At 36.2% G+C, this 18,869-nt stretch overlaps 1 protein-coding gene across 2 annotated transcripts in view; it reads right to left on the bottom strand.

The window, feature by feature from the left end:
* The window catches only part of LOC121313332 (RNA polymerase II subunit A C-terminal domain phosphatase-like), a 143,427-nt gene that overhangs the window by 111,828 nt on the left and 12,730 nt on the right, over positions 1-18,869 (bottom strand). For both annotated transcript variants that reach the window (XM_041245741.1, XM_041245742.1), the window contains exons 5-8: positions 16,575-16,725; positions 13,894-13,984; positions 11,589-11,755; positions 8,166-9,218 (exon numbers count right to left, since the gene is read on the bottom strand). In XM_041245741.1, the coding sequence (XP_041101675.1) occupies positions 8,166-9,218; positions 11,589-11,755; positions 13,894-13,984; positions 16,575-16,725 (1,462 nt within the window). The remainder of the gene's footprint in view (positions 1-8,165; positions 9,219-11,588; positions 11,756-13,893; positions 13,985-16,574; positions 16,726-18,869) is intronic.

Raw genomic sequence — 18,869 nt, 5'->3', positions numbered from 1 at the left:
CGATACAGTACTGGTGAGTAATAATCAGTTAGTTTGAAAACCAGGATATAATCACTGATAATTGGTGCACAGGAGGTGACTTCCTGAGTTCTCCAGTGATCAAGCACCAATGTGGGAAAACAAGGTCCCACACAGTGCAAATAAATCACTTCTGCCAAATTACAGTGTGGATGCTTTACAAGCAGAACTGCTATTGCAGAGATTTAAAAAAATAAAATCCATTTATACAAAGTCTCCCAGCTTTCTTGAAAAGACCTGCGTTTCCGTTGGTTTTCCTTTTGTATTTGTTATGCTTTCATTAGTATCTAAACATAATAGATACAGCGTCCAACAGTTCTGGTAGATTTTATTGTACTTGTTTAAGTGGTTTTCTCCCACTGCTAATCAAAAAAATAAAAAAAATAGCTACCTATACAACAACATCCCGAGGGCTACAGTGAAATGTACTGCCTTTACATTGGGACCTTAGTGAAGACTGCATGTGTACATGAGTACATTATTGTAGATAGTAATTCATAGCCAGCCAGCATTTCTGTAAATATCAAACATTTTATTTGAGTCATGGTCGGCAAGGAAACACAACTGAGAATTTTTTCCTCTGTCATCTCATCTGGTGCTGTCAATTTCTCAGCACACAGTACAGTAGTGCAAACAGGCGAGTGATCGATCTGTATGAGCGTTTACGATAGTGCTTTGTTTAAAAAAAAAAAAAACATCAAAATTAAATCTAAGCCTATTTTTAGGGACCTCAACTACTGTTGTTGATTTTAAACACGGCACTTCACATAAGGACTAGCAAGTTTTAAAAGGTACTAGTCCTATGGACTAGTAGCACAATATTATATAAATTAGAGGGTGATTCAGAATCAGAAGCAGGAGGTACAATAAATGTCTTGTGTAAATCTAAAGTAAATTGTTGCGCCTTGTGTTTGAATATTGTTTCAAAATTGTACAATGCAATAAAAATACATTACAGTTTTTTACAATTGCTTTGACACATTTTTTTAAACAGTTCCAAAGTGCAAAACTCATAACACAAAAAGCCAGAGTTGTAAAATTCTGACTGTAAAAGACACATTTTACCATGTTTACATACAAAATGCAAAACTCTTAAATCACCTGCTCAAGTCTTTAAGTACTATTGTCTTTCCTAACAACCTATTTCAAACGCTAATTGATAATCTGGTAAAATACTTAATTATTTGAGCATCTGGCAACAATTAGTGCTCACTGTTGCAAATGACCTCATCCATGCGAGAATGCAAGGAAGCTTAATTGATAATCATTACATCACTACATAAAAACTCTGAGGAAACAGCAGCAGTTTGTGACAAAATGCAGCAATTGGATGAAGTTGCTGGACATGGACATTGTCAACAACGTGTGGTAGTCTTAAATGAAATTAGAGCAAAAATGACTGACCACGTTATAAACACAGGTTTGACAACGCAAGCAGCTGGTCGTGTTGTCCAACCAAATTTGAAAAGATCTACTGTCGGTTCAATTATCAGAACATTTTGGACTGAGAATCGGTAAGTGTACAATATTGGAACTGTAGTACAGTATTACAGGAACATACATTTCTTACAGTACTATAGAATATAGGCCACATATCAAAAGAATATGCGCAGCGCCACACAACTCTCAGCCACAAAGCACCTCACTGTTTAGACGTACTGTATCACTGGTTAATGACGGGCAAACGGAGGGAGTGGTGCTGTGAGACGGAGCTCAATATGACTGCACTTCCAGGAATTTTCTATCACATGTGTTCACTGGCAGTGTCACTGTGTGATTTTTCTGTTTGTGAGCACCATGCCAACTCAAGAATGTTTAAAAAGCAAGGCGGCAGAAGAGGTGTCTAAAACGGCAGCAAAGTGTTCTAAGGTTGACCTAATGTTCAGGTAAGAAATGGGTGCACAACAATTCGTCCCAGTGAATAATAATAATATTAATGTGAACTTAGACCCCATTCACACTTGCGGTTTAGGCCGGCCCAGGGCTGCTTTATCTCACGTGGGAACGCTTGAAAAATGAAAAGACCAGCTTTTTGATGCAGCCTAAAGTAGGCAATGCCGCCTCAGGACGGGCCTATCTGTATATGTGAACCCAACACAGGCCCTGGGCCGGCCTTATTACATCAATGTGGTGACATAGTTTAAACCACTCCCCTACTAGGTCAGGTGCGAAACAGAGCTACCATTGCTAAGCATAACTGTAGCAGATTACAGACACTATATATATATATATATATATATATATATATATATATATATATATATATATATATATATATATATATATATACACACATACACACACTTCAGATTGTAGCTAAAATTGTAAATCTAAATATTGAAAAATACATATGGCATTGCATATTCAAATCACCAGTAATATAACAATCTGTATTGTGATTAATATGTCCTACCAATAAAGGATACATTGTGTTATTCTGAGTGCATATTATTCCTTAAAAGTACTTTCAAACACAATATGGAAGAGATTAGCCAATATTAATAAGCTGTGATAAAAACACACAACACACACCCTGTAAGCTTATGTCATTGCATGACCTCCGAGTGCCAATTCTTGCTTACCAAGGTAAACAGAAAGCGTTTAAGAACCTCACAAAGTTTTCAGTGGGAATGCTCATGTTTTTGTGCTGACTTCCTTAAACATCCAGATTGCTGTAGCCAGTGCTGTTTCATATCGCCTTTTTTGTACTGAGCAAAACACAGTTCCAGCAGTAAAATTTTTTTAAATTGACAGCTACTGGTAAGCCACGAATTAAATGTTGGAAGTAGCGAGTATGTCCCTTCTCTTCCTGTGTCAGTTCAGGGGTTAGAATGTGTATGCTTAAAAACAGCATCCCCCCCCCCCCGAATCAAGTGGCCAGCAATGCACCAAATTTCAAGAACTGTGACACTATATAAAGCCTCTCAAATGTAAATATCTAACATTATGTACATCCCACTGTACTCTCCATTGCCTGACAAAGTTTCTATTTCAAGTTCGTTTTTTTCAAAGCTGCATTGTTTCTACAGGTTGCACAGGTTTTGTAACAGTGGTTAGCAAACTACAGTTGTGCAGACACTGCAGACCGAGTAGCTCACTTAATCACTGAATATTTTGTTTTTAAAATTGCACTTTTTTTTATACCATTTTATTTTTACAATGGAAACGTGACCTATATATTTTTTGTCCTAACAATCTGTGAATCACTCAGAATTCACACTGATTTGTGTTTGTTTGATTTATATTTTGCCTTTTTGCCCCCTAGAACTGCCTTGTGCCCCTGAATCTTCATGTCCAACAAAGGCAACACTGCCTTGCCCTTCATGACCTTAACTTCATACCCTGTATTGGGATCCACTTTTGATAAACAATGCATCTATTTGTATGCCACGCTGTACTACAAGCTGCGGATGCAAGAAACGATAAGATCAGAAGCAACAAACAACTCAGAAGCTGAATTTATGGATTCAAAAATGCACTAAACCACTTAACCACTTAGTGGTTTGGTCACTTTTGAATCCTTAAATTCAACCATCATAAAATAATCATTTTTATTTGACTTCCTTGTATAAAGTTTGTTAAGGTTATATTTTGTTTATTTGTTTGTTTGTTTGTTTTTTCCCAAAGTTGTTGTAAACTTTAACATCAACCCAGATATCTTAGTGAATGTTTATATTTATTAGAAAAACAAAAAAAAAATATTATTATTTTTAATGAGAATTAAAACACACAGATTAGACCAGCAATATTAATATACTGAGCTGTGCATAAACAACAACCAGAACAATTCTAAGTGAAGACAGGAAGTTCTCCGTCAATTTTTTTTCCACAGTTATGTTAAAGCTCACTTAATTCTAATTTATTTTCTTATAGTTTAGTCTATGAATAGAAAACAGTCTATGGTTACAGTTTGTTTTAAAGGTAGTTTAAAAGAAACCTAAAGTAACAGTTTCAAAATGGGCTTCTTAAGGTAACAACCTTCTTAAATATGAAAAAGGCTACTTTTTAAAATACAAGAGGTTTTAAACTTGGAACTATAACTTGCAACTATACCTTCTTAATATCACCTTTCTGCGGTCTGAGAAATTCTTTACTTATCCCTTATGTGGTCCCATGATGTAATTTCTTTGTATGATAAGCAAGTATCTAATGCCAACTCCACACCCTCTCATGCCGAGGAAGTGGAAGGTGGATTAAAATCGCAGGTTGTGTTATTGTCATTAACGATGGATACCTAAACCAGTCTGATTTACTGGACCACTGAAGCATAACATAGTGATTACCCTATAATCTCGAGTATTTCACTTTGCAAATTGCAAAGACTCTGGATATCTCTGCTACATCAGTGAGTTTTACTGTAGGAATATCATGACTAAATAAAAATAAAAATAAAAATAATAATAAATGGCAGCAGCTGTAGGGCAGAAATGTACTTTCAAATATGGAAGAAAACACAGATCTAGTTTAAAAAATAAAAGCATATTATACATTTTTGACTGCCATTTTGTCTAAAAGCTACTCATAGCTGCTGGCTTCATTAATATTAGGGCTGTAACGAAGGGTACATTTTGACCTTCGAAGTAGAGCCTAGCAACCCGACCTGAACATGAAGTATCGAATTCAGTCTGGGTCCGGTCAGGTTATGTAGCGTTAAAGAGTGCAAATTAGTTTTTATTTTAAAACAATACTGCTGGGGATCTCAAGTGGCGCATCCAGTAAAAGCGCTCCACGTGAAGTGCAGGACGTCACATCCGACTTCAAGCTCAAAACCAGAGTATTAACTAATGCTGTTTCCTTTCGAAGAAACAAAAACCGGTGAAAAAATTAGATATTTTAGATTGTTTTTTTTAGATTTTCAAGATTTTAGGGCTACAAGTGACATTTAAGGTGTGATTTACAGTATTCATACATTGTCAAATGGTTGATGTTACAGTGAAAGAAAAAAAAAACAATGCGTGAATACTGCCGGACGAACCTTTGAAGGTTTAAAAGTACCTTCGAATTCCTGGCTAGTGAATGAACCTTCAAACACAGCCCTAGTGTGAATACCAAGTCCCTGATCCCATTTCACCCATGTTACAGATACTAGGAATCCAATGTCTTTCGGCTGCATCTACAAGGCCGACATGTAATTTACAAACATTTATGATAAATGGGTCACTTCATGAAAATGGGTTACCAATGTGTGACTTTTTTTTTTTTTTTTTAAATGTAGAATTGAACAAAGTTTATTCATAAACTTACTGCCGGTGTCACAGGAAATAAATTGATCGGGAAATAAGTTGATCAAGCTTTAGAATTTAAAGGGGAGGTTCCATTTTTTCTAATGTCTATGAGCTTTGGCTAGGAAATAAATGGACTGAGCCCAGGAAATAAGTAGATCGGATATATTAACAAACAATAAATCACTTTAAATGAATTTTGTAAGTATAATTTATATAAATGAGTAGATCGGATGTCTTCGACAGAATGATGCTAGATAAGAGAATGTGAATATTGCTGTATATCAGATATATAAGCCTAACAAAAAAGAAATATAAAATTAATTTTGTAAGTATAACTTATATTAATAAGTAGATTGGACATATTCAACAGTATGTAATTATATATTAGCAACAAATATACAATTTAAATTTATGAAATGTGTAAGTCGTCTGTGATATTAATGTGTATTACTGTTTGTGTAACAAATGTTAACTAGCAAAATGTGTTATACATTTAACGTTATTTTGCATTTCTGGAGGTTTTCATGTTTGAGAAGCACTACTGTGTGGACAGGTATGCGAGCGATTTTCCAAAAGTTAAAGCATGAGTTTCAGTCATGGAAAAATTTGAGCTCCATGCTGCGGTGCACATCAAATCACATGATGTACTTAAAGTGTTGCTTAATACATGAATTAGATAAAAACTAAAGAGTTAAGAGGGTTTGCTAAACCATGGTAAGTACCTGTAATTCAATAACAACCAAGATAGCTATTGTAAGAAAGAGATATCATACATGTAGGCTACTGTATATCAGCATGATTTTAAAAATGGTAAATTCCTGTAGTGCAACAACCATGTAAGACATATAACGAGAAAGAGATACAGTACACTGAACTAAAGTGATTTATCAGCATTTAAAATAACGTAGATACACACATATATACTATATGATCTCGCTTCCTCACAAATCGTATCCTGTATACTATATATTACTGCAAGGAATACAATTGTCATGCTTAGAAAGAATATGGCATTTATGTTAATGTATTGTGTGCACACATGAGAGATTTTTTTAAATTCTCAACCTGAGTACATGTCTGGCTATTTGTGGTTAATTTTTTTCACCCTATCCCAATTTAAAAACCACAACCCTAAACCTAGAACCTTTTTTTTTTTTTAAATACACAATTGTATCTGTAACAATAAATGTTAATGTTTAAGACATGCAGACAAAACAATGTACTGTATATACTACCTTTATTTTAACTGGCAGTGGTAGGCCTATGTTTGGCCACATCTAAACTGTAGTAAAGTTATAGCTATACTAATATTAAAATGTAAATCTACGCCCTTATCATACTAATATTATGGATGCAGCCTGTCATTAGATTATATTACTGAAACATTTTAATTTTGATGAAAGATTGACAAAATTCTGACGTGTAAAATCATTTAATATATAAATAAACCTCTGCGATCACACATAAACTACATCCGATTAACAACGATGTTATAGAAACATAAAAATACGGGGTTTAAAACAATTTACCATATAAAAGAGTCGATCACACATGTTAAAGTTCATACGAAAACACAGTGGCACGAACACACACCAACATAGTCTTGCAAATAAAATGATCATATAAAAATAAAAAGCCATGCAGTGAACCTCCCCTTTAATCAAACTGTTGCCCTGCCTTACTTTTGCATTACTGCCCTTGCACAATCAACTTATTTCCTATGACACCGGTTTCTAAAACTTTTTCAGCTATAGGATTGCTGTGCATGCTGTATGGGCATTTTACAACCAATTAAAAAAAAAAAGTGCATTAAATGAAAAAAAATTGCCACAAGAACACTAGTGAAGGTGGAGATTTTTTACTGAACTTTTTTTTTTTTTTTTTTTTTTGATTTTATGACATATTCAAAACAGATTTGGACACATTAGGTTTGTTAACACTTTTAAAAAGGACCTGTCAGGAAAATAATTTACTCAAAGATAAATAAAAATAATATTATAACAATGCAAGTAGATGTTGGTGACAGTACACATTGTCACATTTCCCCTTTTTAAAAATGGTGCATTTTTGATAGACAAGATGTTTATTCAAATATGACACATCCTCTGACTTTCAGGTCTCTTATTTATCTACACGACATGTACCCCTTATTGATTTACAATTATAACTGTAGTCATGTTGTATTTTTTTTTATTTTAGTATAAACCATATATTGGTAACCCTGTTTCATGAAATGACCCAAATGGTTAATGAATAGTAAATTACTGATAAGGCAGTGGCTGCTAATTCAGAACTAAGGCATAAGCAACCGAAATTGCCGCAAAATCAATCTGATTGCACGGTTGGATTTAACTGAAGGTGCCATCAGAGCTCTCAAATCTTCACCCTTTTCAGGTCGTGCAATCAAAAATTGATAGTCTCCCTGTTGATAACTATTCCACTGAAGTGTTACCATATTAAATGAATGATTTTTGGCTATGACAGAAAATAAATGACTTCATTTTTTGACTGCACATCACTCTTACTGTATATCAGAATCACATTCTTACTTGTAATGCAAGTTTCACAAATTCAAACTCTCACAGGCCTTTTTGTCCTATAAAATACATTTTTACGGCAGATAGGTGTGCATCTTTCAGAATGTGTAGAATCAGCTAGGTTGCATATGTGATGCCACGGTTAATCATGCTATGGCTCCTCAAGTGGTTTAAGGTTGGATGTGTCAAAATATTCCAAACCGCAGAAATTCACATGGATGGTACAATCCTTACAACACGCGATACAAAGTCATTTCAGTACTGTCTTGGCTATGCCAGGCAAGTTGAAACTTAGATGGAACTCATACTAAGGATAATTATTAGACTGCTAAAAGCGGTAATTACTGGCAACCTCAACTTGTGCACAGAAAAATCATTTACTTACCAGGTCGAGCAGCGATCAAGTGTGTTGTCCTGTTGGGATCTTTAGCATTAAGTACTAGGTGTTTGCTGATCTTTGCTCCAAGGGCAACTGCGTGATAGCACTCCCGCGTTCTCTCCATGGGATAATTGGTGGGGTACAGTCCACTAAAAACAATTATCGTCCCTGCCAGACCCTTGCTCTTCAGTTCAGGGACAATCTTGCGGATGTCAGGTGCCTCGGGTAACTCCTTCTTTAGGTAACGGTCATACCTGGCATAGTACTCCATGTGTATGCGGGCCAGGACTTCTTCCAGGTATATCAAATGGTCGTCCCTATCTAGATCTTCTTCCTCTTCCTCTTCCTCCATGCTTTGGTCCAGAGACTCTCCCATGGTCACCCCAGACTGCTCACTGTTCTGGGACTCTGTCTCTGCCTCTTTTTTTTCTCTACATCCATTACCCAAGCCCCCCAGGCTATCCTGCTCATTGTCCAACTGATTATCACAAGCCTGGTCCTCGGGATCAACCTGCTTCTCCCCAGAATGGTTCTCCCCGACCGTGTTGACCTTGCTCTTCTTGTGCTCTGGTTGCACAGCAATAGCTCTTTTACAGCTATTTTTCCCTTCGCTATCGCTGTTGGAGGAGGCTTTCCCTGCCTCTGAATCATGTTCGCTTTCGCTGTCACTAGACAGGTCAAAGTCGTTGGCAACACTGTCGCTGCCACGACTGCTTTTGACCAACGGCTTATCTGCAATCGTCCTGCCACTGTCCTGCTGAGTGGAGCCGGAGTGGTATTCCCTTACATTTGCAGAATAGTTAACCCTAGAAGCATCCTCTACAGTAGAGCACTCCCCACCTGAGTGTATCCTTTCATTAGCTTTGTCCCGAGAACTTGAAGGGTCACTTTTTGAGGAAGAGTCATCTGCAGGAGTGTTCTGGTTGCCGTTTTGCTCCTTGACGCGTTTCCTGAGGCCATTGCTGTGCTCCTCCACAGCAGAGACCTTTACTTCCTCCGACTCCTTATGGGCAGATGATGCTAGCTCTGATACCTCAGTAGGCTTATTCACATTGTTTGCTGGAGTTATACAAGAGAACAGAGATGGATGTTAGTATGACATTATTACATACATCTGAACATTCAAATATCCTGTGTTGCTTTTGCCAATTATAAGGATGTTTGTCAAACAGGTCATAAAAATGGGGGGGGGGGGGGATTTGGGATGCTCAAATTATTTAAGCAAGTTTAATCTAAGAAGTTAGCGGCAGCTTAACAGGTAGTCGAGCCATTGTTTTAACTTTTTTTCCCCACCTACCACACATCAGGTCTCTTATATACAGAAATGTAATCCAAAATAAAAAGTTACTGTGGCAAACACAAGCGGAAACCGATACAGTAGCATATATAATAATGTTGACAAAAAATAAGTTTAAATAATTTATTATTTTCAACGCTACAGGACAGTCTACAGGATAGTCTGACATCCATTTATTTATACATACATCAACCTTATTACAAAATTCAGAACAATTTCTAAAAATATTCATGACTTATTCTCATTCATCTATTTTTGGGGGAAAAAAAGTAATAGCTGTACCACTGAAATGCAGATAAAACGTTGCATTTACACACATTTCAGAGTCAGACAAGGAGTAAAATAACAGAAAAACTTAACTTTGGCAGGTTACTTTCTCTACCCCACTCTTTACATTAATTACAACACTAATATGAGCCTTTCATAAAACACATATTTGCAGAAGCACACAGACAAATGAAGTCTACGATTCCTTTAATGAGTTGCTATACATACACACTTCTGTTGCTCTCCCTTTAATTAATCCTCAAATCTCAATAGGCATTTCCTGTGGGAGATACAGGTCTTCAGTGCATAGTTGCATCTTAGTAACCTCTCCTATCACAACTGCAAGGCATAACAACTGACTGTGTGCATACAAACTGTAAAGTGAACAACACTGAGGCTTTTTAATCCTTCGTGACCACTCATATCGTTAAACTGCAAACAGTTGTATACAGACAATTAAGATTTAAGGTACATCTCAAAGAAAATTCCTTTGCACCATCTATGGAGTCTGGAACTTCAACAATGACGTTTCTATTGGTATTGTTGCTTCACAGCTTCCTGGAAACCACTCTCAGATAACGGATCTACAATATCATTTTGTTGTATAGAATATCACATTTATGTGTACCCGATACTCTGTTTTATTGATATTGCTCAATTGAAACAAAAAAAGGCAACAAAGATAATTCTAAACAAATTATGATAACTTTTTTCCTCCCTAAGGTCTTGACTTTCCCCAGTCGACCAGTAAACTGGTACTTTAAATACACACTGGGAACCACTGGATCAAACACCCTTTAGGCAGAGGTTATTTGGATTGTATTTCTACTAAATGTTTCCTGAGTTGTAACCTTCTACTGCTAATAGATTTTAATAAACAGGCTGTGGACTTGTTGTTTTTCTTAATTTATAGCCATTGAATGAAATACATTAGTTAAATCGGGTTCTTCTAAAAAGAAACACCAATCAATGGAATAAAATGGTTAAATAATACTTTGTGTGATGTTTGCCTACAAGACTAGCAATGACTGGTATCTAGAGGGTTTGTTGTATCGTAATACAAAATAAACTTGATTATACTGTTTGCATTTTTAGCAGTATTAGCAATAAAAAGTATGTGTCTGTGAGCATAAGTGAATTTTTTTTATCCCACAATATGGAAATGATTATTGATATATCGAAATATCGATATTGGTGCCCATCCCTAATTTATATATATATATATATATATATATATATATATATATATATATATATATATATATATATATATATATATATATATATATATATATATATATATATATATATATATATACATACACACACACACACACACACACATATACACACACACTTCAGATTGTAGCTAAAATTGTAAATCTAAATATTGATAAATGCATATGGCGTTGCATATTCAAATCACCATTAATATAACAATCTGTATTGTGATTAATATGTCCTACAAGTAAAGGATACATTGTGTTATTCTGAGTGCATATTGTTCCTTAAAAGTACTTTCAAACACAATATGGAAGAGATTAGCCAATATTAATAAGCTGTGATAAAAACACACAACACACACCCTGTAAGCTTATGTCATTGCATGACCTCCGAGTGCCAATTCTTGCTTACCAAGGTAAACAGAAAGCGTTTAAGAACCTCACAAAGTTTTGAGTGGGAATGCTCATGTGAACTCGTGGCTATGCAGAGATCAAAGCCAGGACTTCCTGGCTCAAATAAGTACTGAATCACAAAAATGAATGTATAAATAAATAACAGTACTATTCACTACTGATGCTATGTGCTCTGAACATCTTCACCTGTGTGGTAGTGTGAGTTTGGATATGTGCAATAATAGTTACCTTTCTTCCTCATCTGAGCTTCCTTAGATCCAGGTGGTGCATTGATATCCCCCGTCCCTTGAAAATAGACGTATTTCTTTACTGTTATGAGGTTAGGTGCAAACTTCCACACATCTTCTCTGTCATCAATGATACAAACCATTGAGTCGCCACATGGAAAGAGATTTCTAGAAAACAGATATAAAAGCATCACATTACCAGATAATACAGAAGGGAGAAAAAAAAACCAAACAAACAAAAATTAAACTTATGAAGCACACAGAAATACAAAGCCAGTGGCAGGGAACGCATTTTTAAAGCTATGTTCCTGTCTTTTTGCTAGGATCCAGTTTGTTGCCTAAATCACTTTGGACGGACATGTGGCGAACAGAAAACCAGAGCATATACGGTAATCAACGGGAAATCCAAACCAACCGTGGCGCGAAGACACTGAATTTGGAAATGGATTTATGGATTTTTTTGGAACCAACAAGTCATGACTGAGGAGCACATGTCTTCCATGTGGAAACTGCAATGGAGTTTAGTGTGACTCATTGAATGAAGGAAAGTTATCTGCCTACAGCACAAGTCCTAAATAATCCAAAATTAATGTATGAAAAGGACTTCATAGTGAAAGAACATCAAAAGCTTTCTTATCCCCATTATTCTCCAGGCTTGGACCCTGGACTCCCACATATTCCCCAAACTCCTGGTCAAGATTAGTCTGAAGGCCTTAAAAGATCAGCTAGAATTCTCTCAGATTACTAGTGAATCAGAAAATGCAATGCAAGCCAGGGAGGTTGCCTTGAAGGAGAACACTTGCATGGTAGACCATATTTATTATAAAAATAAATAAATAAATAAAAACCGTAAATATCACTAGTACATGTGTACAGCGAGCTATATTAACCTACTGCACATCTTAAGGGTTCACTTACTGCTTTTCTTTCTTTGTTTTACACCTATGAACCCTTTCAATAAAGTAGACAATATATTTATTTCTTTCCTCCAGAATTGTGTTTTCACATGGGAATCACCATTGTACCTTTTAATTCACTCTTGCACAGAAGGAATTACATATTCTTTAAAAAAAAAGCATACTAACATTCATATTAATACATTAACAATTCTAATAATTGCACATGCATAATGAGGAAAATTGTTCAAGGTAGTGCTGGGACAAATATTCAAAGAAACACTGCTTGAAATGTATTCAGTGGCATGTTTGTATTTGTTCACATAACAGAATTTATAAAAGACTATCAAAAAGATATCAAGCAAAGAAAACCAAAGTATAAATGACAGCTGGAATAAACAACATGTTAATCTACTGGTAATCTTTTGGTGGGGCAAATTTTTTTTTTTTACTCCTGGGAATTTCTCTTTTACTAAAACATGGTACAAATAATTTCCAGCCACTTCAGAATTAAAAACATTCTTTTACATTTTTAAAATAAGTCTTGTTTTGTTTTTATTGAGGGTTAACAAAACAAAGATTGTAAAACAATATGATATGTAGCACAATACATTATTTAAAATCTAAAATAAATTTAGGATTCAGCTGTTTTCAACAACAGAAATCAGTCAGATTTGCTTAACACAGAAGAAAAAAAACTGACAAGAAGTTCAAGGCTGTCTCATCATGAGAGTTAATGTTCTCGTAATGAGACCATTACACTAATTAAGAGCCAATTAGCATTAAAAAAAGTTTCAGCAATTTGATATGCAAATATACTTTTAATTGGCCATTGCGGTCTTCCTGCTATTAAAAAATATAGTTTAACATCTTGAGTCTGCAGACTGAGTGTTGTTTCTCAGATAAGGTTGCTAAGTTTGTCCTGCTGTCAGCTCAGTCAACAGAAACTGGGAACCCTACAAAAAAAAAGCCCAGTTAACACTAAACTCCTCAGGGTCTGCAACAAAGTGTTCTTTCCTGGACCAAGCATTTACTTGGTATCTTGCATTCGAAATGTGTCTCTGCCAGTCAGAATGCTACATTCACAGGCACGTCAAGATACTGGTTGCAGCTTTGTTTTCCACGAAGGGCAACTCTCAAATAAAACTTATGCACTGTATGTTTTGCTGTTAGCAAAAAACAATCTATATCACATATTCATTTTTTACTTTTGGTAACAACAAGTGTTGTGTGGTTCTCTCCATTATACCACACAAAACAACCACAAATAACATAAATCTAGTTGTGGTTGTGCTATCCAAACAGTTGTGGACAGACAGTCTCCACCGCTATACTAGTATATTTCCAAGTCAGAAAAGGATTAATGACACTCAGAAATAACACATCTCTGTGTTAATGCAGATATCTTACCTGAGGTTTCCCGTTTTAGAGAAAGGATCAATACATTCATCCCTTGACAGAATTCGATGTGAGAAGAGCTTCTTTTCAGGATCTAAAAATCCTAAACAGAAAGCAGAAAACATGAGTTATGAATTACACATTTTTACACAGCACAAGCCCGGTACATTGGTACATGAGCACAAACCAGCTTTGTAGTTTAGATCCCTGCTAGTATGTGTAGGAAACATAAGCAACCCTAAACCTCTAACGAAATTATTGTAAACTAGATTTTTTTTTTTTTTATACAATAACATAACTGAGAACATGGTTATAGTGTATTTTCACATAATGTAAACATTGTGAAAATATTCAACTTTGCAAAGACGCAAAATAAGACCACAAACACTATCATTAAGCATACTGTAATATTTGGAGAATACATGTTCCTTTTTTTTGACAAAACTTTAAGCCACAGACTCCTGACATGAGCAATAACATGAACAAGAGCTGTAATAAAGACAGGTGTTTTATGTATAAAGTTAGTGGTCTGAAAAAAGAAAGTAATCTAAAAACAACTCGTTCACTAAAGCCAGAGCTGTTTTGCAGCGCCTGTGAACCAGTTCTTGTCAGAGTTCTCTACACAACTTCTCATTTCAATTTTTACACATGAATACAACTAAATTAAATCAGAGCTAAAACCCTGGACTGCTAACAGTATTCCTTTAAATCTGCAGCAGAGAAATACCGTAGTACTGTAGTGAGAGCTAAGTTAGGTGGGGAAAATGCATGCCTTGGTTAGCACTCCTTTAAATGTGAATATATAATTATTATAAATGACAGATATACATTTTTACATTCTCATTTGTTCAGTAAAAAGCTTGAACTACTTACTGTACTTGGAGCTGTTTTGAATCGCCAGTCTGTGCTCACTATTTGTCAACTTTCTTTTACTCCCTTTTCCACAAAGTACTAGTACAGCCTTTTTAGTAGCTGGAAACTTGAACTTAAAACTTTAACCCTCTAAGAGACATTTTTTCTGTTCTTCAAAAGTACAGGCTCTGAAATTGTTATATACAGAGCATCAAAAGAAACCTATCACTATTATAACACTTATTTTTATGAAAAAAATAAGGTATATAAATGATGGACATTGACTGTTTTTGGTTTCTTTTTAATCACTCGATCATTCATCCTTGACCATGATACACTTGAGTGACGATGACTGAAGCATTTGCACTTAATCAGCTAATTAGTGGGACGGTTAACTGGACACTGGATATGGAGTGATTTCAGCTGTTCAACTGCAAGCTTGAAAAAAAAGCAATAAAGAAATCACTGAAAAAACAATATGCCACGCCTGTCAAGAGAGCAGCGTCTTCGTGCAATCGGCATGTTGCAGCCTGGACTAGAGCAGCGTACTGTGGCTCATCGTCTTGAGTGTTCACAGCCAGCAATTTCAAGCCTGGCAAGACGGTATAACCAGACACACTCTGTCAATGACAGGCCACGAACTGGGAGACCAAGAGTCACAACACCTGCCCAAGATCAACAGATCATTATGCAGCATCTTCGTGATGTCAGTTGTTAATCAGCACAATAAAAAAAGTCACTGCACCTGCTCTGTACAGGCTGATGAAGCAACCCATAAGACCTACTCGGAATGTTTGCAAACATAAGTTTCCAAGAATCATCACATGCTGTAATGATCTTAATTCTTAAATAATGAATTGGCTAACAGTAATACAATACCCACTTGCCACTTCACATTACTTTGTAAAATGTTCACCTCGTTGAAATGCCAACTTACTGAAGTGGGTCACACACACACACACACAGACTGCTGTTACTGTTCTCCAAGCTAAGCTATCCTACAAGTACTGTACAAGTAATACCTTTATAGATATGTGCTGCCACCAAGTGGCTGCTGTTGGAAATCTTCTATTAAATCCCCCAACCCCCCCATATTGTTTCTTTCAGTAATTGTAAGTGTTAAAGATTTTAACTGTTACTCAACCAAGGAGGGACAGCTGATGTTTGTTCACATATCAAACAAGGCGAGGTGACAAAAAAATAAATAAAAATCTCAGATGCCTCCCTTAACTCACTAGGTTTAATGATGTATATTACTAATAAAGCTATGCTACTTGAAAACTAAAATTACCCAAACACAAAAAAAAGCTATTAGATAATGAGAAAGTAATGCGTTAGCCTGTATAACTTAAGTACATTTTTGATTTATTAAAAATATACTTACTTTGAGGAGATGACAGATCAAAAAGACAACAAGCTACACAATGTGTTTTCTTCAAAATATATAGATTTTTTTACTTTTCAGGTTTTCAATTTATGTTCAATGGCAAGGTTTTGCAGGATGTACAAGCCTACCAATGGCCTATTTTGCAGGCTGCCTGTCTGGTTATTTCAGACAACCTTACAAGATGACAACCTCACGGGCCAAACTGTAATAAAAAGTATAGGGCACCAAGACTACAAATCGGTGATGAACTGCACTGTGGACACAGCAGTGTAACTTGCTTACCCCCTACATATAACATATGCTTTATGATCTACAGATATACATTGAATACAAGCAGTTACGCATTTTTGAAAACATCTTGCTTAAGGTATTCCTACATTTAAAATGAAAGAGATTGCATATCTTGCAATACACTCAAGTCAGGTGCTCTTCCACCTGCAGTGTTTTTGCATACCTGCTATGGTGTGTGCATACAGCCTGCTACCAAAGGTAAAAACGTGCAACTCGTACAGTTTGGCGATCTTCTCAAGGAAATCTTTGCAGTGGGGACGTAACCGGGTGTGCAGCATCGGCTCTCCCCGGCCAAGCTGAAAGTGGAAGATTCCCTGGAAAGGGGGAAAATAAACAGCTTTCATATCACGTAAAGAAAAATAAATACAGAACAAAAGGCCCGGCCACAGTAAACATATCTGAAATATGTATAGCCCATCTTGAGAACCATTCTACTGTGTTTTGCTACTACAACATGTACGTGTATGCTTATATTGTATTAAATAGTGACTAGGGCTGTTATATTGGAAGGCTTCTTGTGGTGCTTTATGATGTGACCATTACAAATAATTAAACATTTATTCTTAAAGTTAAACATCTTGCAAATGTTTGGTACAAACAAAATAAAAATATCATGAGAAATCCTGCAATAACTAATGTATTTTATATATTTACAACACCATGTGTATAAGATTACACAGTTGTTTATGTATTTAATCTGACTAAAACATAGCAAGTATGCTTTATGTCCAACTTCCTTTTATTATCGATGTACAGTAGTGAAGGAACATAGAGTTAATTACATAATTCCAGCAAACCTTAGAGAGGATACAGTGGCTTGCGAAAGTATTGACCCCCCTTGGCATTTTTCCTATTATGTTGCCTTACAACCTGGAATTAAAATTGATTTTTATTTGGATTTCATGTAATAGACGTACACAAAATAGTCCAAATTGGTGAAGTGAAATGAAAAAAATAACTTGTTTAAAAAAATTCTAAAAAATAAATAACGGAAAAGTGGTGCGTGCATATGTATTCACCCCCTTTGCTATTAAGCCTCTACATAAGATCTGGTGCAACCAATTACCTTCAGAAGTCACATAATTAGTTTATATAATTAGTTTAATTGTAAATAAAGTCCACCTGTGTGCAATCTAAGTGTCACATGATCTGTCACATGATCTCATTATATATACACCTGTTCTGAAAGGCCCCAGAGTCTGCAACACCACTAAGCAAGGGGCACCACCAAGCAAGCAGCACCATGAAGACCAAGGAGCTCTCCAAACAGGTCAGGGACAAAGTTGTGGAGAAGTACAGATTAGGGTTGGGTTATAAAAAAATATCCGAAACTTTGAACATCCCACGGAGCACCATTAAAGCCATTATTAAAAAATGGAAAGAATATGGCACCACAACAAACCTGGCAAGAGAGGGCCGCCCACCAAAACTCACAGACCAGGCAAGGAGGGCATTAATCAGAGAGGCAACAAAGAGACCAAAAATAACCCTGAAGCAGCTGCAAAGCTCCACAGTGGAGATTGGAGTATCTGTCCATAGGACCACTTTAGGCCGTACACTCCACAGAGCTGGGCTTTACGGAAGAGTGGCCAGAAAAAAGCCATTGCTTAAAGAAAAAAATAAGCAAACACGTTTGGTGTTCACCAAAAGGCATGTGGGAGACTCCCCAAACATATGGAAGAAGGTACTCTGGTCAGATGAGACTAAAATTGAGCTTTTTGGCCATCAAGGAAAACGCTATGTCTGGCGCAAACCCAACACCTCTCATCACCCCGAGAACACCATCCCCACAGTGAAGCATGGTGGTGGCAGCATCATGCTGTGGGGATGTTTTTCATCAGCAGGTACTGGGAAACTGGTCAGAATTGAAGGAATAATGGATGGCGCTAAATACAGGGAAATTCTTGAGGGAAACCTGTTTCAGTCTTCCAGAGATTTGAGACTGGGACAGAGGTTCACCTTCCAGCAGGACAATGACCCTAAGCATACTGCTAAAGCAACACTCGAGTGGTTTAAGGGGAAACATTTAAATGTCTTGGAATGGCCTAGTCAAAGCCCAGACCTCAATCCAATTGAGAATCTGTGGTATGACTTAAAGATTGCTGTACACCAACAGAACCCATCCAACTTGAAGGAGCTGGAGCAGTTTTGCCTTGAAGAATGGGCAAAAATCCCAGTGGCTAGATGTGCCAAGCTTATAGATACATACCAAGAGACTTGCTGCTGCAATTGCTGCAAAAGGTGGCTCTACAAAGTATTGACTTTGGAGGGGTGAATACTTATGCACGCTCAAGTTTTCTGTTTTTTTTGTCTTATTTCTTGTTTGTTTCACAATAAAAAATATTTTGCATCTTCAAAGTGGTAGGCATGTTGTGTAAATCAAATGATACAAACCCCCAAAAAATCAATTCCAGGTTGTAAGGCAACAAAATAAGAAAAATGCCAAGGGGGGGGTCAA

Source organism: Polyodon spathula, chromosome 3 (assembly GCF_017654505.1).
Source record: "Polyodon spathula isolate WHYD16114869_AA chromosome 3, ASM1765450v1, whole genome shotgun sequence".
Taxonomy (NCBI): Eukaryota; Metazoa; Chordata; class Actinopteri; order Acipenseriformes; family Polyodontidae; genus Polyodon; species Polyodon spathula.
Note: the sequence above shows the minus strand (reverse complement) of the source record. Positions and strands in the feature narration are given on the sequence as shown.